At 45.5% G+C, this 21,437-nt stretch overlaps 3 protein-coding genes across 3 annotated transcripts in view; 2 read left to right on the top strand and 1 right to left on the bottom strand.

The window, feature by feature from the left end:
- The window catches only part of LOC309550266 (uncharacterized protein), a gene marked incomplete at both ends in the record, with an annotated part of 211,727 nt that overhangs the window by 27,148 nt on the left and 163,142 nt on the right, over positions 1 to 21,437 (bottom strand). The gene's annotated exons all lie outside the window — the stretch shown is intronic.
- LOC309549866 (uncharacterized protein) overlaps positions 1 to 21,437 on the top strand; it is a gene marked incomplete at its 3' end in the record, with an annotated part of 148,965 nt that overhangs the window by 97 nt on the left and 127,431 nt on the right. Inside the window, 4 exon segments of the mRNA XM_082250362.1 lie at positions 120 to 254; positions 761 to 997; positions 1,073 to 1,214; positions 7,081 to 8,043. Of these exon segments, the coding sequence (XP_082106488.1) occupies positions 120 to 254; positions 761 to 997; positions 1,073 to 1,214; positions 7,081 to 8,043 (1,477 nt within the window).
- LOC309549867 (gastrula zinc finger protein XlCGF66.1-like) lies at positions 16,052 to 21,222 on the top strand (the record flags this gene model as incomplete). Its single annotated transcript, XM_082250363.1, has 4 exons — positions 16,052 to 16,176; positions 16,304 to 16,438; positions 16,525 to 16,648; positions 21,218 to 21,222. Exons 1-4 carry the CDS (start codon positions 16,081 to 16,083, stop codon positions 21,220 to 21,222), a joined length of 360 nt encoding a protein of 119 aa, XP_082106489.1. The 5' UTR covers positions 16,052 to 16,080.

Below are 21,437 nucleotides of genomic sequence, written 5' to 3'. Positions count from 1 at the left end.
GATTCTGGGAGGTCACATGACATCACTCTTCTCTCTATTAATCAAACACAGACCTGACCAGAGAGGTGAGGAGGATTCTGGGATTCTAACATGATATTCCTGTTAATTCTCCAATACAGAGATTTCCTCTTCTGAAGTCAGGTGATCATATGACCATCACAGTGCCTCCATGTGACTCCCTAAGACCTGAGAGACACAACATGCAGAAGATTCTAGAAGTCACCAAGAAGATGATGGAGCTGCTGACAGGAGAGGTGAGCGGTGCTGGGAATTCTGGGACATTATCCAGTAACAGACAAGGGATGTGTCTGGATGGTGACTGTATCATTGTGTGTGTCAGGTTCCTATAAGGTGTCAGGATGTCACTGTCTATTTCTCCATGGAGGAGTGGGAGTATTTAGAAGGACACAAGGATCTCTACAAGGACGTCATGATGGAGAATCAGCCGCCCCTCACATCACCGGGTAAGAGGAGACTTTATTGTAAAGGAGAGAGCAGTACGGAGGCTCCACCTAGATCCCCCATCATCTGATAAACACATAGAAACAATGTATTCAGTCAGTGTGTGTGTTTCCTACAGATGGATCCAGTAATGGGAACCCAACAGAGAGATGTCCCCGTCCTCTGTATTCCCGGGATTCCACACAGGAAGGTCACACCATCCCCCACCATCATCAGGTAGATGTCTGATAATTATTGGTAGTTATCATTTATAAGCAATCGTGTTTTTTTACAATGAAAATTTTATTATATCTTTCAGAATGAAAACTCCAAGGATAATATTGTTGTAAAGGAAGAGTATAAAGAGGAGGATGAGGAGTATGGAGTGATGGAGGAGTTTTCAGAAGGACACAAGGATATGATGGAGCCACCGAATACCAGGAACCCACCAGAGAGATGTCCCCGTCCTCTGTATTCCTGGGATTCCACACAGGAAGGTCACACCATCCCTCACTGTTACAAGGTTGGTGGGACGGAGTATCTACAACATGGACCTGTGGAGGGGATGTGTGTGTTTTTTACGTAAGCTTATATCTTCCAGATGATATTCTCTCTCATTTTCTTGATTTAGAGTGGAGATCCAATCGATATAGAATTTGAGGTTAAAGCAGAAGAAGAAGAGAGGTATGTGAGGGATGATCAGCAGTCTATGGAGGAGGATGGAATAACGGGGACATTTATAGAGGAGGACACTCCTACAGAGATCAGCACAGGTGGGCCATTAACACTAAATACATTCCTCCACCCATACTGCTCACTGATTGGTCCAGAGTAGGGCGGGGACTGGGTGATATCAGCCTGTAATACCCTGGTCACTTTCCTGAGCTGTGTTCCCCGTCCTGTATTCCTGTATTTCTCTCGGATAATCTTCCTTCTCTGTGCTGCAGACACAATTTATGTCTCTAGACTGGATTTATGGAGATTCTGGGGTTCAGCTGGCAGCAAAATGTTGTTTTACACCATAGATGATCCTTGCCTTGGGCGCCTGGGGTATGTACATTGGTTCTTCTGCCCCATGCCCGGGTCTAGCAAGATCTCTGACAGAACAATTCTCCCGGGGTTTCTTGCTCTGTTATTTGCTGGCTGTGCCGGGTGGAGGGATATGTCTGTATAGTCTCACATCCAAGTCACTGAGTGCAGTCTCAGGAGATGGGAGGCAGCGGTGTGGGACCTCTGCAACTTATCCCAGATAAGTAAACATTTAAGCCACCACTGATTACTGAATATCAATATTATGACTCCTGATCCCTGCACTATATACTCTTTGTTGTACATTGCATACTCCTGACCCCTGCACTATATACTCTATGTTGTACATTACATACTCCTGACCCCTGCACTATATACTCTATGTTGTACATTACATACTCCTGACCCCTGCACTATATACTCTATGTTGTACATTACATACTCCTGATCCCTGCACTATATACTCTGTGTTGTACATTACATACTCCTGACCCCTGCACTATATACTCTGTGTTGTACATTACATACTCCTGACCCCTGCACTATATACTCTGTGTTGTTCATTACATACTCCTGACCCCTGCACTATATACTCTGCTGTACATTACATACTCCTGATTACTCTATGTTGTACATTACATCAGTGGTGTAACTAGAACCTTCAGGGCCCTGATGCAAGAAACCATAAAGGGCCTCCCGGATGGGGCCCTTCGCTCCCAGCCTGGTGGCGGAACGCAAATGCAATGTTTGTGTGGTAGTTCTGCCATTGGTCAGTAGTTTTTATTTTTTTTTATTAAATTTTTCTACCATTTGCTATATTCATTTTTTTTTTTTCTTACAATATTATTTTTTTTTCTAATACAATTTTTTAGGAGCCCCATTGGGGGGCTTTGGTGAAATATCAGGAGTCTCAACAGACCCCTGATATTCCACCTTTGAGACACAGCTTTCCATCTCCTTCTCTGAAGCCTCACAGAAGCTGCACAGAATAAATGGATAGGAATAGCTCTGTACAGACCTTCCCATTCATTCACATACTGAAGCATTGTAAATACAGTTTACTATGTTTCAGTTATGAATAGACAGAGTCAGTGATCGGTATTGATCACTGACTCTCCATTCAGAAAATGCTTCATCCTGACAGATTCCCTGAAGCAGCCGGTGGGATAGGGGAAGAGGGAACCTTGCAGAGCTGTAGGGACGAGGGGGGGGGGGGCAGCAGAAAGAAGCTGCATAGGAGGAGTTGTGGGGGTAGCTGCATATAAAGGAACCAATCTCTTCATTTCCCCCCGATTCTCCTCCTCTCCCTCCCCCAGGCATTCAGCGGCTGCAGGAAGAAAATGGAGAGACGGGTTCCTCTATGCCGGTGTTTCTCCATCTTTTTCCAGTCAGGGCATCGTGAAAGTATTTTCAGTCTGGAGGCCCCCCAGTCTAAGGCTTGCTTCATATTACTCTGTGTCACAGAATACGCGTAAATTGCACGTGTTCCTGACACGCAAACATGCAGAGGTGTCATTCATTCTTAATGGTACCCCTACACATTGGCAAACCTGGTGCTTTTTTGCTGCAGCACAATAAAAAAAAAAAAGGGAATTTTTTTCCCTGTGTTTCTGTGGGGCGGCCCACTGAAATGAATTTGCTGCCCCCCTATACACAGCTGCACAGATGTGAACCAAGGGCCTGTTCACATGTGGGGTTGAGGGGTGGTAAAACCACACGCTTTAACTGTGTTTTTACCAACCCCAGCTGTTCACCCTGTAGCTGCAGAGACAGCACTGGGGCTGCACTACAACCACCCCACAATTGTGTGCATTGTACACAGTTACAGCATAGTGATGATGCATTAGGGCAGGGGTGGGGAACCTTTTTTCTGCCAAGGGCCATTTGGATTTTTGTAACATCATTCGGGGGCCGTACAAAATGTATGCATAAATGTAATAGGCATTGCTTTGCGGCAAAAAACGCTGTAAAAAATTGCGTGACTTTCAGGTCACAAAAGTGTGAAAGGGGCCTTCAGTAATCAAGGTATAGTGTGCCCCCTTTCAATGCAGACTGACCACAGCGTGCCCCCTTGCAAAGCAAAGTGACCACAGTGTGCCCCCTTTCAATGCAGACTGACCACAGCGTGCCCCCTTTCAATGCAGAGAGATCACAGCGTGCCCCCTTTCAATGCAGACTGACCACAGCGTGCCCCCATCAATGCAGAGTGACCACTGCGTGCCCCCTTTCAATGCAGACTGACCACAGCGTGCCCCCTTTCAATGCAGACTGACCACAGCGTGCCCCCTTTCAATGCAGACTGACCACAGCGTGCCCCCTTTCAATGCAGACTGACCACAGCGTGCCCCCATCAATGCAGACTGACCACAGCGTGCCCCCATCAATGCAGAGTGACCACAGCGTGCCCCCTTTCAATGCAGACTGACCACAGCGTGCCCCCTTTCAATGCAGAGAGACCACAGCGTGCCCCCTTTCAATGCAGACTGACCACAGCGTGCCCCCTTTCAATGCAGACTGACCACAGCGTGCCTCCTTTCAATGCAGGCTGACCACAGCGTGCCCCCTCCTTGAGTCCTCCTGCCTCCTCCTCGACCAATGGCATGTGTTTGCCTTTCGGCCAATCAGGAAGCGGGTCTCGGACCCGCTTCCTGATTGGCTAGGAGGAGGATCCGTGTGACAATAGAGAATTTTCATTCGCTATTGTCACAGGAATGGGTGGGCTCGGGGCGCACTGCTCTGCGCCCCGGGTCCACCCTTTTCTGAAGCTTTTCTGTGACTCACACTGTCAGGACAGAGCCATCGGCTCCTTCTGACAGCTCCGCTGGCATACACAGGCTCAGCGGCACGGGGGGGGGGGGAGGGCTGGACGCAATGATTGATTGTGCGGGCCGCAGGTTCCCCACCCCTGCATTCGGGGGTTAAAACAGGCAGTGAGGAGGCAGCATATTGCCTTTTCACCGCCTGTCAAATGCCTCTGAAAAGCGATATGAGCATGGATCGCTTTTCAGAGGAATAGCATTTTCTTGCTGGTACTATGAACAAGCTGTAAAAAAAAATTACTTCTGATTGTACACATATATGGGGTCAGGATTAAAAGTAATGTGCACACACACACATAAATGCACATGTACACACATACACACACATATACATACTCATATATAAGCACATATACACACACACACACACACACACACATATATCAGCATACACACGTACATATATCCACGCACATATAAACACACAAACACACATACATACATGCACACACACATATATAGATGCACATATGCACACACATACGCACACACACATACATACGCACACACACATACATACATGCACATACATACATATATAGATGCACATATGCACACACATATAAACACACACATACATACACACACACACACACACACACACACATACATCCATACATACATCCATCCATACATACATACATACATAAATACACACACATATAAACACACACATGCATACACACACATACACATATACATAAACACACACACACATATACATACATGCACATACATACATACATATATAGATGTACATATGCACACACATACATACACATACATACATACATCCATACATACATAAATACACACACATATAAACACACACATGCATACACACACATACACATATACATAAACACACACACACATATACATACATACATACATACATACATACATAAATGCACATACATACAGAAAGCCTTTTTAAAAATGGCAGAGAGAGGGCTGTACCTTCCTGTAACTACCTGCCGGGTATTGGACTGTAGGGGGAGGCAGAGAGCACAGCACACACTCTGCTTTCACTTTCCAATCTGAGACCAGCTTCCTCTGTGACGATTTACAGTTTGGCTGAGGAACGGGGAGCTCCGGTCTCAGCTCCGCTTGCCGCTCCTCATCTCTATACATACAGGGGGCCCTCTCAGGCCCCTGCAGCATGGGGCCCAGTTGCCATGGCGACCCCTGTACGTCCGCACCTGCATTACATACTCCTGACCCCTGCACTATATACTCTATGTTGTACATTACATACTCCTCACCCCTGCACTATATACTCTGTTGTACATTACATACTCCTCACCCCTGCACTATATACTCTATGTTGTACATTACATACTCCTGACTTCTGCTCTCTCCCCTCTACCCACTGCTATATATACACATAATATGGATTCTCTTTTGTTACACCCATTTCCTACCAGCTGGACATTTTATATCTGATGATTTGATTGGAGGACAGACTTTTACATGGTGATAATAATGTGATAACTTCCTCCAACTTTAGAGCCTTAAACAGAAAGTGATAATGAGGGAGGAGTCAATAACCCAATGATGGTGGTCTTCAGGATCAGTCCAGTCTTCATCTTGGTTGTTCTCCCCCCATCCTCACTCTCTGACCTCTGGTGGGGCTCAGCCCCGCTGTTATTCATGAATAAATCATGGACTAAATAAGGAAGTGCGGGACTTCTTGGGTTGGGAAGATGGCAATGAATGATAGAGGGGGAGGGGACACTCGTCCTATAATCCCCTCATCACTGTCACTCCTATAAAAGACAGTTCTCGTTGTTTCCTCACTCTCTGACTAAGGTCCATGAATAAAGAAATGAACTGGTAGGAGATCAGAGGACCCATTTACTAGTTACCTTGAGGGGGGAATTGTAAGATCCTCAGAGACAAAGCTGCCTGATGTGGGCGGAGTCCTGGTTTAGGGGAACCAATCTGCTGATGTCTAGTAATAATCTTTGTATTTCTATTTTAGTACATGGACGGGAGATGAGGAAAACCTCAGAGGATTGTCTCACTTTGTCTCCAGACTGTAAAGTAGAAGATGAGGACATCACACAGTATAGTCCAGGAGAAAACCCGGCTACCTCAAATGTCCATCCGGCACCACACAGTGTAGATGGACCATCGTATTCCTCCTATCCTGAGGAACCTCAGACTGTGAGGGACAGTGCCGGACCATCGTATTCCTCTTATCCTGAGGAACCTCAGACTGTGAGGGACAGTGCCGGACCATCATATTCCTCTTATCCTGAGGAACCTCAGACTGTGAGGGATGGTGCCGGACCATCGTATTCCTCTTATCCTGAGGAACCTCAGACTGTGAGGGACAGTGCCGGACCATCGTATTCCTCTAATCCTGAGGAACCTCAAACTATGAGGGACGGTGCCGTCCTTCCAACACATAAGCGGTTTCCCTGTACTGAGTGCGGGAAGTGTTTCCCTTTTAAATCTAGACTTAATCGTCATAAAATATCTCACACCGGAGAGAAGCCATATATCTGTACTGAGTGTGGGAAGCATTTCAGTTTCAAAGACAGTCTTAATGAGCATAAAAAATCTCACACAGGTGAGAAGCCACATTCCTGTCCTGAGTGCGGGAAATGTTTTTCTCAAAAGTCCCATCTTTCAACACATCAGAGATTGCACACAGGAGAGAAGCCGTATTCCTGTCCTGAGTGTGGGAAATGTTTCCGCGTGAAACGCAATCTTAATGTACATAAAAGAACTCACACCGGTGAGAAGCCATATTCCTGTCCTGAGTGTGGGAAATGTTTTATACAGAAGTCTAGTCTTAACAATCATCAGAGCTTGCACACTGGTGAGAAGCTGTATTCTTGTCCTGAGTGTGGAAAATGTTTTTCACGCAACTCCAATCTTTACAAGCATCAGAGATTGCACACTGGCGAGAAGCCGTATTCCTGTCCTGAGTGTGGGAAATGTTTTGCACAGAAGTCCAATCTTTACACACATCAGAGATCTCACACAGGGGAGAAGCCACTTTCCTGTACTGTGTGCGGGAAATGTTTTTCAGAGAAGTCCAATCTTTCCACACATCAGAGATCGCACACTTGTGAGAAGCCATATTCCTGTCCTGAGTGCGGGAAATGTTTTTCACGGAAGTCTAATCTTTCTACACATCAAAGATTGCACACTGGTGATAAGCCGTATTCCTGTCCCGAGTGCGGGAAATGTTTTTCAGAGAAGTCCAATCTTTCCATGCATCAGAGATCACACACTTGTGAGAAGCCGTATTCCTGTCCTGAGTGCGGGAAATGTTTTACACAGAAGTCCAATCTTTCCACACATCAGAGATTGCACACTGGAGAGAAGCCATATTCCTGTCCTGAGTGCGGAAAATGTTTTACACAGAAGTCCTATCTTTCCATGCATCAGAGATTGCACACTAGTGAGAAGCCGTATTCCTGTCCTGAGTGTGGGAAATGTTTTGCAATGAAGTTAACTCTTTCCACACATCAGAGATCTCACATGGGTGAGAAGCCGTATTCCTGTGCTGAGTGCGGGAAATGTTTTTCATTTAAGTCCAGTCTTTATGCACATCAGAGATCTCACACGGGGGAGAAGCCGTATTCCTGTCCTGAGTGTGGGAAATGTTTTACACAGAAGTTCAGTCTTTCTGCACATCAGAGATCTCACACGGGGGAGAAGCCGTATTCCTGTCCTGAGTGTGGGAAATGTTTTACACAGAAGTCCAATCTTTCCACACATCAGAGATTGCACACTGGTGAGAAGCCGCTTTCCTGTCCTGAGTGAGGGAATTGTTTCCACACTGAAGTCCTGTCTTCCTGTACATCAGGGGTCCCACACACCCCTGGAGGTGTATTAGTGCCTTGAGTGCGGGAAATGTCTTCTATATGAATGTTGGTGGACATGTGTGGAAGAAGCACACCCTGATATACACCTCAGATATACTCCATGGCTGATCTTCATCATGTAAGAAACCCTTCATAAGGAGATCAGAGATCACCAAAGACATGGATGAAGTGTTGGCCATTGATAGCAGGAGAAAATAAAAATGGAGTCCTTACCTTTCAGTGGCTGAGTACATTTTGTGCGGGAAGATTTCACAAATATTTACAGGTCTGGTTGTTATAAATGTGTTGACGAAATGTGACCCGCATTCCCTTGTCACAGCAAATTGGGATTTCCTATAAAGGTCAGTTCCATCTAGTGGCCATAATGTGCTTTCCTGACAGATGTCCATGGCAACATACGTTTGAGTAGCCCCGCCCTCGTTTCTCACCCATAAGACCCCACCCCCATAAATGTTCAGGATAAGCCAATGGCTGCTTTCCTTTTTTCTCCTCCTCACTTATAGGACCATTTTTGTATGAAGTTTATCTACCTATTGGAAGTATTGGTGGGCGGGTCTGGTGCTGGGCAGCTGTGCTGGATGTCAGGAGCTTCCTTTGGTATCCAGAAGTCTTCCAGGATGGCCCGAGTGGTCATTGAGTCCCCAGCTATCAGCGGGGTGGTGTAATGGCACACATATGTAGAGGATCCATGCCTGGAGAGTGGGCCCTGCCACCGGCGGCCATTTGCATTGGCTGGGAGCCCAGCTGTTAGCAGGTGGCCATTAAGTTTTAGACACATGAAATTTGTTTCGTTGCGAATACAAACTCCGACAAATTTTTGGTTATTCCTAGATTTGAATGTATCCAAATCTCCAAATGAAATTGTAATAAATTTTGTTGAAATCTGTGAAAATTTGTTTGGTTTATTCACTTTCTAACTAACTCCAATTTTTCAGAACGATTCGAATTCGGATCAGTCAAAAAAAAACATCGTCCGATGCAAATTCTGTGAGAAGAAATAGCTGGTTGTTAAGCAGCAAGCCAGGAAGCCGGCCGCCCGCAGCCTTACCAACCATGACTCATCAGCTGTCAGTGGGCTTCCCCACTGACAGATGAATGGAAAGAAAAGAGTGCCGGCAATAGAAAAAACAGCGTGGTCCCCCTCCCCCCCCCCCCAGTCTCCGTACCAGTCTCTTCGGGGGCCAAAATGTAAAAAAAAAAAAAAACCAGCATGGGTTCTCCCCTAAAATCCAAACCAGACCCTTTATCCCGGCATGCAGCCTGGCAGGTCAGGAAAGTGGGAGGGACAAGTGAGGGCCCCCTCTCCTTAACCATACCAGCCCACATGTCCTCAACTTGGGAGGGTTAGTGCTTTGGGGAAGCTCTGTCCCCCCCACCCCAAAGCACCTTGTCCCAATGTTGATGGAGACAAGGGCCTCTTCCCCACAACCGTGGCCTGTGCTTGTGGGGGTCTGCAGGCAGGGGACTTCTCATAATCTGAAAGCCCTTTTACCAAGGGGGCCCCCAGATCCCTTCATGTGAATGAGCATCGGGAACATATTACCCGTATCTATTCACCAAAAAAAGTGTCAAAAAGTAATAAGAACACACACACAATTTTTGAAAAATCCTTTATTAAAAATAACTACTGCAGGCTCCTCCTCCATTTGATATTTCTTACATAGGTAAGGGGCGGTAAGTATATCCAAGAGATATACCTAACCTACAGGTAGGCTGAAACCTACATTATTAAAGACAAGAATACACTAACTATGAGTCATAAACAAGATTATCTTTGATCATATACCTAGGTGACCCCTATAGAGAGAGACACCCACATATTATGGGAGTATAAACTCCATCCGGTGTATACCAACCTGCTATCTTCATAAGGTGATTATCCTTCCTCCTTTCTGTATGAATAGATATAGAATAGAGAATGTAATTACTCCTCACACTACTACACATATCTATTTTATCTTGTACCTAGGATCATCAGGACCGATACCTATATATACAACACATTTTGGTCTGATTTTCCCCCCTGTGTCCGCCCCAGGTGTGGTTAATTTGTTGGAGGTTGGAAGGAAGGCCGTGTGCTAGTAAGCCATGTTTGTATTTATTATGATGTACATAAATACAGATTATGTTCTATGTATATGAAACACTAATATCGAGTCTGATTTTTTTAAAAGAAAACTGTACATCTTCATAGTCCTGAAGAAGCCTTGTGCGAAACACGTAGACCAGTGAACAGACAAAATATCTATACCTACACGAACCTTATGATATATACCAACTTATCCTTATATATGTATGATGTACATGAGTGAAATTAGTAGGAGACATTGATCTCCTGTGTACGAGCTGAGCTCAGTTTGAGGCCAGTTTTGTAATTTTATTGAGATCTGGTTTTAGATAAATCAATAAATGTTATTTCAGGATAAATCCATGTAGTTGTTATCTGTCTCATGCTGTGCCCTTAAAGTCCGCACATATGACAGTGGTTCCTTGTGAACATCTATAGTTTCCCATTTTTGTGGGCTAAGAGAAGGGATTTAGTAGGATACTCCAAATAACTATTTACAGGTGAGGACAACTCTCTCAATAGAACTGTATCGCAGATCATCTGCAGGACCATAAAGCACCTGTATGGGATGAACAAGTCCCTTTGTAGCTGAAGGAACTCAATGAACCTTGCCTCTTCAAGACGCTAGCCAGTGTCTCCTTTAGCTTGCACCCAGTAACTGACTTCTAGCAGCCAGAGGAGGATCTAACAGCACAAGTCCCAAGGATCCCCTGTGGGGGGTCTATACTCGCAAGGCTCTTGGAGCACACACACCAGTCTTCCTCAGTAGTACCAGACAGGATCCGCAGACATCCTCCCTCAGTCAGCCCTCGTAAGGACCAATGGGGTTGCAACTTCAATGTTTTAGGCCCTTAGGTCGCCCACCCAAGGCTGCCTGGCAGCCTCTGCAAGGGAGAGACAGCAGCCCCCTCCCCACTTAGACCTCTCTCCCTAGAGGTAGACTGGACTGGACTACGAGCCCATGTGCTCTTCAGATATAAATGCAGGTACCCAGCATGCCTTGGGGCACATCCCCTTCTAATTGGCCAGGGCTGTACAGACATCCATGCTCTCATCTGTCAGGCTTCCATCCACCTGTCCAATATAATCCATGGCTATTGGATCAATATTAATCATCAATACAACAAGAGCTGTGTCCCTGTTAGGCAGAGAAACCAAAAACTATATCCAGTCATTCTAGCACCTACCTAGGAGGGCACTACATCTGTATGGCAGGGTCTGTTTGATTATTCACCTGCTGGGATGGTGCTCTGATGTGAGAAGCTGCAGTGTCAGTATTCCTTTAGCAGTAATTAACCCCTTACAGATTTTTCTCAACCAGCAAACAGAAACAACTGTTATGGGCCATACACACTATAAGATTTTCTGAAGACTTTTTCCTTTAGACTTACCAAAACCATATAATATGAGGTCAAACCTAAACACTTTCAATTTGTATACAATCTGACAGGCCCTTGCACTACATAAAAAAGGTAAATCTGAAGGAAAAAGTCTTCAGAAAATCTTATAGTGTGTATGGCCCTTTACACTGTCTTTTTTGACAGGCCTTAGGAGACTTTATTAGCCGTAGTTTGAATTTCGATTTAAAAAAAAAAAAGAAGTTACTACATAGATTGAGTAGCAATTATTTATGGTATAATATTTTTTTCCTAACAATATGGAGTTCTCCTTTGCACTGTGTCTGTTTATCATGGATTTATTTCTTAAGGCCCGTACACACGTAACGCTTTTCGGCCGACGACCGATCTGCCGATTGTAGGCTTGTTAGTATGATGCCTCCGACAGCCGTCAGCGCACATTCTGCCGACAAGAATCTGTCATGCAAGCATTAAAATTTTTGTATGCCGACACCAGAGCGGCCGATTGTTCGCCAGTCAGTACAGAATTCGGCCGACAGACCGCAGATTTGCAAGACTGGGCATGCTCAGAAAAGAAAAAACACAGGGAAAGTTAACCATTACATGACATCACTTCTGCAGTCGGCTGTAGTCGGCGGACAAAATTCTTGTGCTGTCTTTGCACTTTTCAACAGACACCGACAGCCTGGGGACAAAAGACGGCCGATCGTTCGCCGACGATCGGTACGTGTGCACGGGGCTTTACTGTGACAGGTCCTTGTGCCGCTGCTGCCTAATCTTTCTATGCTGTGGCTGCTCTTTGCAGGTCATAGCTGGAGGGGGGCAGCGTCTTCCTTACTGATACTGTTCCTGGATTGTCAGCCCTTCTGCAGGCCTCATAAAGCTGGTGTATGGGAAGCTGACTCATGGACACTTTCTATGAAAGCCCCGTACACACGTACCGAACGATCGGCCTTCTTTTGTCCAGGGCTGTCGTGTCTGTTGAAAACTGCAAAAGACTGCACACAAATTTTGTCGGCCAACAACAGACGACTGCAGAAGTGATGTCATGTGATGGTTAACTTTCCTTGTCTTTTTTCTTTTCTGAGCATGCCCAGTCTTGCTAATCTGCTGTCTGTCGGCCGAAATCTGTACTGACTGGCGAACAATCGGCCGTTCTGGTGTTGGCCAACAAAAATTTTAATGCCTGCACGACAGATTCTGTTCGGCCGAAAATGCGCTGTCGGCTGTCGGAAGCATCATACTAACAAGCCTACAATCGGCCGATCGGTCGTCGGCCGAATATTTACGGCCGACAATCGGTACGTGTGTACGGGGCTGAAGCCTCTCCAGATCTGCATGTACAAGGAGTCTCAACTCTGACCATGTCAAGCTTTTCCCTTGCAGGATCACTCAACTGACCAGTTTAATCCTCTTCAAACAATTCCTAAAAGGAAGATGAGGATGGTCTATAAGCAGGTTTTTTTTGCCTCCCTTCCTGCAGAGATACCTGCAATGCAAGTACCGTATTTATCGGCATATGACACGCACAGGCGTATAACACGCACCCTAATTTTAAGGGGGAAGTTTCAGGAAATTTGAAATAAAGAACTGTGAAGCAAAATAAGGGTCAGTGTCCATAAATGCAGCCTTATAAGTGCCCATCAATGCAGCCTTATAAGTGCCCATCAATGCAGCCTCACCCTTGCAACCAGATTAGTGCCAATCTGCAGCCTCATAAATGCAGCCAGATCAGTGCCCATCTGCAGCCTCATAACTGCAGCCTGATCAGTGCTCATAAATGCAGCCAGATTAGTGCCAATCTGCAGCCTCATAAATGCATCCTGATTAGTGCCCATCTGCAGCCTCATTAATGCAGCCAGATCAGTGTCAAGCTGCAGCCTTATAATTGCAGCCAGATCAGTGCCCATCTGCAGCCTCATAAAAGCAGCCAGATCAGTGCCCATCTGCAGCCTCATAATTGCAGCCTGATCAGTGCTCATAAATGCAGCCAGATTAGTGCCAATCTGCAGCCTCCTAAATGCAGCCAGATCCGTGCCCATCTGAAGCCTCACATCAGATTACATAGAGCATGGATCTCCTGTTTACTCAGCGGCCTCTTTAATACAAAGTCCTGCCTCCCGACTCCTATGATAGACAAAACACTGGTCCAATGACAGTCCAGGGGATTGGACTTAGTATTACAAAGGCAGCCGATTACGCAGGAGATCCATGCTCTATGTAATCTGACGGTGCTCGTCCCACCTCCTTTCCTTCTGAGGCAGCCAAATGAAAATGTCGGCGTATAACACGCACCCACTTTTTACGCCCGATTTTCAGGGAGAAAAGGTGCGTGTTATACACCGATAAATACGGTATTTTTAGCACTTCCAAAGGAGAGCATTGCCTTTTTTCCCTATGATGTTTAATCTAGAAGCTCATGCTAGAAGAGTAGTGCAAATTGAACAGAAGGACAGAGCACCAGAATGTCTTAGTGGTCATCACCTTGCAGCACTGGGTTGTTCAGTTCAAACCCCAACCAGAATACTTCTACCTGTACTGCAGGATGTCAGATTAGGCACTTGTGAAGAGGAAGAGGCTTTCCAGCATAATGAGTCACCTATTTGGTTGACGTGGCCTTCATGAGCTTAGCCATATACATGGAGTTGCCATTGGGGGATGCTGTGTCCTTCAGGGGTATTCTGAATAATAATGATTAGGTTGGTCCTTTGGGGGGTTTAGGGTCTTCTGGTGGTAACTTTATGTATTGGACTTGTCCCTAAGGCATATATCTGCCTGCAGTTGTAGCCTGTGAACCTGACTTAACCCTTGCCTCTCTTCCAAAGCAATGGAAGTTGGGGTGAAGAATATTGATTCTATCCTAAAGAATAATTCTACAAGTTGGGCAATCTTGTCTGCAATGCAAGAGTTTAAACTGTAGCCTTTAAGGGCTAGCTTCATTTGATAGCAACGAGCTGCATTTAGTCCAGTCTCCTGCTTTAGAGTAAATGTCTGCCGAATGAAAGAAAACTGCAGTTCTTGAGTCAGTGTCTAATTCCAAAGAGTCCAGAAAGCATTGAAGAGAGAAAGAGAGTCCTCATCCAAAAAGGCAGGAAAGACCTTGAATTCTGGGGCAGAGGTTGCTTACTGGTCTTTTTCAGATTGTGCCATCCATTCCTACGAGGACCAAGGAATTGGTGTTTAGAGGTGGGTAGAGGTTGGAACCAAGGAATGGTGCTCGGAGGTAGGTAGGAGGTGGAACCAAGAAATGGTGCTCGGAGGTGGGTAGAGGATGGAACCAAGGAATGGTGCTCAGAGTTGGAACCAGGGAATTGGTTACTTGGAGGTGGGTAGGGGTGTGGAACCAAGGAATGGTGCTCGGAGGTAGGTAGGGGGTGGAACCAAGGAATGGTGCTTGGAGGTGGGTAGGGGGTGGAACCAAGGAATGATGCTCAGAGGTGGGTAGGGGCAGACAAAGGGGGAGTTCCTGCACCTATCCTCTGAGAAAACAAGCCCTGATAATGAGCCACCTATTTGCTTGTTGTGGTCTTCATGAGCTTAGCCATATAAGTTGTCATGGGAGGATGTGTGAGGTCAATCAGGAAATAAACACCAAATTGTTAATCCAAGCATGCAGCCGGCCTGGCCAGGAAAGGGGGGGGGGGGTGAGCGTGTGATGGTAATAGGCAGTAATTTATCCCCCCCCCCCCCCGGTAGGAGTGGAGATGGCCCCATCTATAAAGATATGGGCGGCACAGTGTGTAGTGGTTAGCACTTTCACCTAGCAGCAAGAGGGTCGCTGGTTGGAATCCCAACCACGACACTACCTGCCTGGAGTTTGCATGTTCTCCCTGTGGCTGCGTGGGTTTCCTCCGGGAACTCCGGTTTTCTCCCACACTCCAAAGAGATGCTGGTAGATTAATTGGATCCCATATAAAAAATTGGCCCTACTGTGTATTAATGAGAGTTAGGGACCTTAGATTGTAAGCTCCTTGAGGGCAGGGACTGATGTGAATGTACAATGTATATGTAAAGTGCTGCGTAAATTGACAGCGCTATATAAGTACCTGAAATAAAATAATAAAAATAAAATAAATATACAGTACATACACACGCAGCACAAGGCCTTGTTCACACTACGAGATGATTCTCGGGGCTGCAGTACCTCTGAGCTCCACAAGGTGGTGATCTCACTTCTACCCAGACAGGAAGTCTCTATAGAAGTCAGGAAGTGATGTCAGGTATTAATAGGAAGTTCCGGGTGAGAGGTGAGTTGGGAGGAAGTAGAGTGGAGACGTTGCTTGAAGAGGCAGCAGAGGAGGTAATACGATCTTATTTTCTATTTACACCCAATAACCCCCCCCCCGTCATGTCCGTCCTCTTCCTCCATAGTCACTGTGATGTCTTTTATCTCCAGCAGATGATGATACACACATATATAGTGTGGAAATGTAGATTAACCCCTTCAGAGTCAGAACATTTCTCCTCTTACATATATATTTTTATCCTTACCTGTCTAGACAGAAACCTGTATAGATCGAATGACAGAACGAATGAGGATGGAGGAGGACCGGAGTCACATGACTGAGAAGATACTAAACCTCACCCTGGAGATCATCTACCTGCTGACCGGAGAGGTGAGGAGGATTCTGGGAGGTCACATGACATCACTCTTATCTCTATTAATAAAACACAGACCTGACTGGAGAGGTGAGGAGGATTCTGGGATTCTAACATGATATTCCTATTGGTTCTCCAAAACAGAGATTTCCTCTTCTGAAGTCAGGTGATCATATGACCATCACAGTGCCTCCATGTGACTCCCTAAAACCTGAGAGACACAACATGCAGAAGATTCTAGAAGTTACCAAGAAGATGATGGAGCTGCTGACAGGGGAGGTGAGCGGTGCTGGGAATTCTGGGACATTATCCAGTAACAGACAAGGGATGTGTCTGGATGGTGACTGTATCATTGTGTGTGTCAGGTTCCTATAAGGTGTCAGGATGTCACTGTCTATTTCTCCATGGAGGAGTGGGAGTATTTAGAAGGACACAAGGATCTCTACAAGGACGTCATGATGGAGAATCAGCCGCCCCTCACATCACCGGGTAAGAGGAGACTTTATTGTAAAGGAGAGAGCAGTACGGAGGCTCCACCTAGATCCCCCATCATCTGATGAACACATAGAAACAATGTATTCAGTCAGTGTGTGTCAGGGCTGGGCTCCTGCTACTTAACAAGCGGCTCTTTTCTTTCAGAGCTCAGAAGTTGCTTAGCTGTCGGTTAACTACCAGCCGCTCGTTACCACAGTGACTCACCTGGTTACCATTTCCTGCCTCATTAGTCCAGTCTACAGCCAGCCCCATTTTGCTATTTTAGTAGGTTAGCTCATTTCCTCCTTGCCCTTGTGTGGTCTATGCTCTCCACTGTGTTCCTGTGTATGACTTGCCGTGGCTGACTTCTCTTCCGATACCTGTTCCTTATTTCTTTCACCTGACTAAACTGACTTATGGTTTCCTGATCCTTGCTCCTCTGATTACCTGTTCTGGCATCCAAACCCCGGCTTCTGTTTTTGACTACGTTCCTGAACTGTTATTTTTGCTATTTAATTAAAGGTGTGATTTTAACTCCACTTTCTGTTGAAGCACCCGATACCACTGCAGCCTCGTGCCTCCCCACTTACCATGGAGACTTTTGATGGGAGACCTCTACAGCCTGCCCATGTGACCCATCAAACCACTCCATTGACCATGGCTGTAGGGGCTCTTCACAATGAGATAATTCAAATTCCTTGTCATTTCCTTACCTCATTACCCAGTTGTCATTGGTTATCCTTGGTTACAGAGGCAAAATCCCTCTTTAAATTGCTGTAATGCTGAGGTTTTGTCATGGTCCCCACAATGCACTAATCTTTTTAGAAAGTGATTAAGATCATGTGCACGTCTTCAGTCTCTTTATTGCCAGAAGAGTACCATGAATTCTGTGATGTCTTTGACAAAGGTCAGGCTGGTATTTTGGCACATCTGCCTTTTGAGTGCACAGTTGACCTTCAACCCCGGTGCCATTCCTCCTCATGGCCGGGATTACCTACTGTCTGTCTCAGAGGAGAAGGCAATGGAGAAGTATGCTGCGATTTAACTATCCCAGGGGTTCATCCGCAAATCCTCTTCTACCAGTGCTGGCTTTTTATTTGTGAAAAAAAAAGTGGTCAACTGAGTCTCTGTATCGATTATAGGCATCTCATTCACATTACTGTTAAAAATACTTATCTGACCTCATTGATAATGGAATTATTTGACTGCCTCAAGGGAACAACGGTCTTCACTAAGCTCGATTTGCGAGGGACATACAATCTTGTGAGGAATAATGAGGGCCACAAATAGCAATTTAATACTAGGACTGGACACTACGAATAACTTGTAATGCCCTTTTGGTCTCTGCAACGCTCCTGCAGTTTTCCAGAACTTTATTAACAATGTCCTCTGAGATATGCTGCCATAATGTGTGGTGGTTTACCCGGATGATATTCTCATATATTCTAAGTCCCTAGAGAACCACCACACAGATGTCTCTCCCATGTGCTACAGAGGTTGAGAGAAAGCAACCTCTATTGCAAGTTGGGAAAAGTGTGAGTTCCATGAACAGGTTAAATTTTTGGGTTATGTCATTTGTGCTGCCAGGTTTTCGATGGACCCAGAGAAGCCATCTGCAGTCTTAAAGTGGCTTTGGCCTATAGGTCTACGTGCTCTACAACATTTTCTTGGCTTTGCCAATTATTATCAGAAATTTATGAGTAAATTCTCTTTTCTGGTCAAACCCCTTCATTGATACTGTATGACCAGAAAAGAGGGCAACCCACAGAATTGGTCCCCGGAATCCATTAAAGCCTTTGAATCCCTCGAGGCCACTTTTGCTGCAGCTCCAGTGCTGGAACATCCTGATCCCCTGCCCATGTTACCCATCATTCTTGAAGTTGATGCGTCTGAGACTGGATTAGGCGCTTTCCTGTCTCAACCTCCTACCCCTGAGAGTTCTATCCATCCTTGTGGCTACTTTTCTTAAAAAATTGTCTCTAGCAGAATGAAATTCTGAAACTGGTGATAGAGAATTATTAGCCATAATTTTAACTCATAAAGAAGGGAGGCATCTCATCAAGGGTACTACTGTGCTGGCCCTCATTTTTACTGACCATAAGAATCTTTCATTCTTGTCTGAGGCTAGACGTTTATCTCCTGGAAGGGCTCAGTGGGACCTTTTTTTTTTTTTTCAAGCTTCATTTACATAGTCTCATTCTTACCTGATACAAAGAATATAAGAGCAGATGCCTTATTGCCGCAGTTTTCCTCCTCTTCCAAAATAGAGTCTGTTCCCACTCCATTTTTTTCTAGTCTCACTTCACCTTTGGGTGAGAGAATGATGCCCTCTCAGATCCATTCTCCTCCTGGAAAACCTCATGACCGCTGCTTTGTCCCCGAGAATCTCCGCACCATTTTCCTCCAGCCCTACCATTCACCTAAGACAGCTGGGCACCCAGGAAAAAATCAACGGCGTATGGACATATTGTTGAGACATATGGCCTATGTCTCAACAATGCTGGTGGCCTAGTCTCCGTGCTCATGAAACCAGCTTTGTAGCCACTTGTCCTGTGTGTGCTCAGAATAAAACACCACAACACCTTCCAGTGGGCCTCCTTCAACCCATACGCAGTGCAGAGAGGCCTTGGATCCACTTGTCTATTGATTTTTATTATGGATTTACACAACTCCCATAGCAACACAGTTATTCTTATGGTGGTTGACCGTTTTTCAAAATGTCACATTGCATTCCGCTAAAGAAGTTGCCTGTGTCCAAGGAACTGGCATCCATTTTCACTGGAGAGTTCTTTCAGTTACATGGGTTACCTAAAGTTATCATCTCGGACAGGGGTAGCCAGTTGGTGTCCAAGTTTTGGGGAGCCTTTTGTGCATAGTTGGGAGTTGCGCTTTCCTTCTCCTCTGCATATCACCCACAGTCCAATGGGGCCGCAGAATGGGCCGACCAAGCCTTGAAGCAGTTCTTACATTGCTATATTTCTGACCACCATAACACTGGTGGGACCTGTTACCTTGGGTGGAGTTTGCTCACAATAGCACCATCAATGCCGCCTCCTGATTATCTCATTTTATTGTGAACTATGAGTTCCAGCCATCTATGTTGCCTGATACATCTGTTCCGCAAGGCATTTCTGCATTAGAGCAACATCTTCAGGAACTCTGTTCCACTTGGGTGCAGGTCCAAGAATCTTTGCAACACTCCAGAGAGAGGTACAGACTGACCACTGATGCCTACCTGCATCCTCCTACTAATTTGGGGAGAGGGTAAGGTTAATCCAGTGGCCTACACATTAGATCTTCCTTCCAACATGCGTATTTACAATGTATTCTGTTTCTTTACGTGTTATTGCTATACCACCTCAGTACCATGCCCTCGCCCGCTCAAGGTTGACAACCATGTGGAATATGAGATACAATCTATTATTGACTCCCGTAGGTTTAGTGGACACATACGCTATCTAGTTCACAGAGGGGTTACGGTCCAGGGGAACGCTCTTGGGTCTAATCCTCGGATGTAAATGCTCCTGCCCTGTTCCAGGCTTTCCTTATACATTTTCCCCTCAAGTCTGGTGCTCCCCCAAGGGGGAGGGATTGTTGGGGAAGAGGGTACTGTCAGGGCTGGGCTCCTGATAGTTAGCGAGCTGCTCTTTTCTTTTAGTGTTCAGAAGCTGCTTAGCTGTCGGGTAACTACCAGCCGCTTGTTACCACAATGACTCACCTGGTTACCATTTTCTGCCTGATTAGTCCAGGCTACAGTCAGCCCCTTGTTTTCTTTTGAAGCAGCTGAGCTCATTTCCTCCTTGCCCTTGCTTGGTCTATGATCTCCAGTGTGTTCCTGTGTTACTTGCCCTGGCTGACTTCCCTTCCTATTCCTTTTCCTGATTTTTGCTTCCGACTATGCTGACTTCTGGTTTCTTGACCCTGGCTCCTCTGATTACCTGCTCTGGCATCCAAATCCCAGCTTATGTTTTTGACTATGTTCCTGAACTGTTATTTTTTTTTTCCTATTTCATTAAAGGTGTGATTTTTATTTTTTTTAACTGTACTTTCTGTCTTCGCCTGGTTTATGGTCCCCAACAGTGTGTGTGTGTGTTTCCTACAAATGGATCCAGTAATGGGAACCCACCAGAGAGATGTCCCCATCCTCTGTATTCCCTGGATTCCACACAGGAAGGTCACACCATCCCTCACCATCATCAGGTAGATGAGGAACAATCACTGATAGTATCATTAGGATCTGTACATTATCTGCATTGTTACAATTGATGTTATTTTTGTTATATATTCAGAGTGGAAACCTGAGAGATTCTAAAGTTGAAGTTAAAGACGAAATAAAAGAGGAGGATGATGAGGATGGGGTCATAGAGGAAGTACACAAAGATCTGTACCAGGATACCATGGTGCAGTCATCCAGCTACAGGAACCCACCAGAGAGATGTCCCCGTCCTCTGTTTACCCGGGATTCCACACAGGAAGGTCACACCATCCCTCGCCATCATCAGGTAGATGTCTGACAATTATTGGTAGTTATGGTTTATAAGCAATCATGTTTTTTTACAATGAATATTTTATTATATCTTCCAGAATGAAAACCTCAAGGAAAATATTGTTGTAAAAGAAGAGTATAAAGGGGAGGATGAGGAGTATGGAGTGATGGAAGAGGTTTCAGAAGGACACAAGAATATGATGGGGCCACCTAATACCAGAAACCCACCAGAGAGATGCCCCTGTCCTCTGTATTCTGGGGATTCCACACAGGAAGGTCACACCATCCCTCAATGCTACAAGGTTGGTGGGACAGAGT

The sequence above is a fragment of the Pelophylax lessonae genome, assembly GCF_965119305.1.
Source record: "Pelophylax lessonae genome assembly, chromosome: 3".
In the NCBI taxonomy this organism is placed as follows: Eukaryota; Metazoa; Chordata; class Amphibia; order Anura; family Ranidae; genus Pelophylax; species Pelophylax lessonae.
This window is presented reverse-complemented; position numbering and strand designations above follow the sequence as displayed.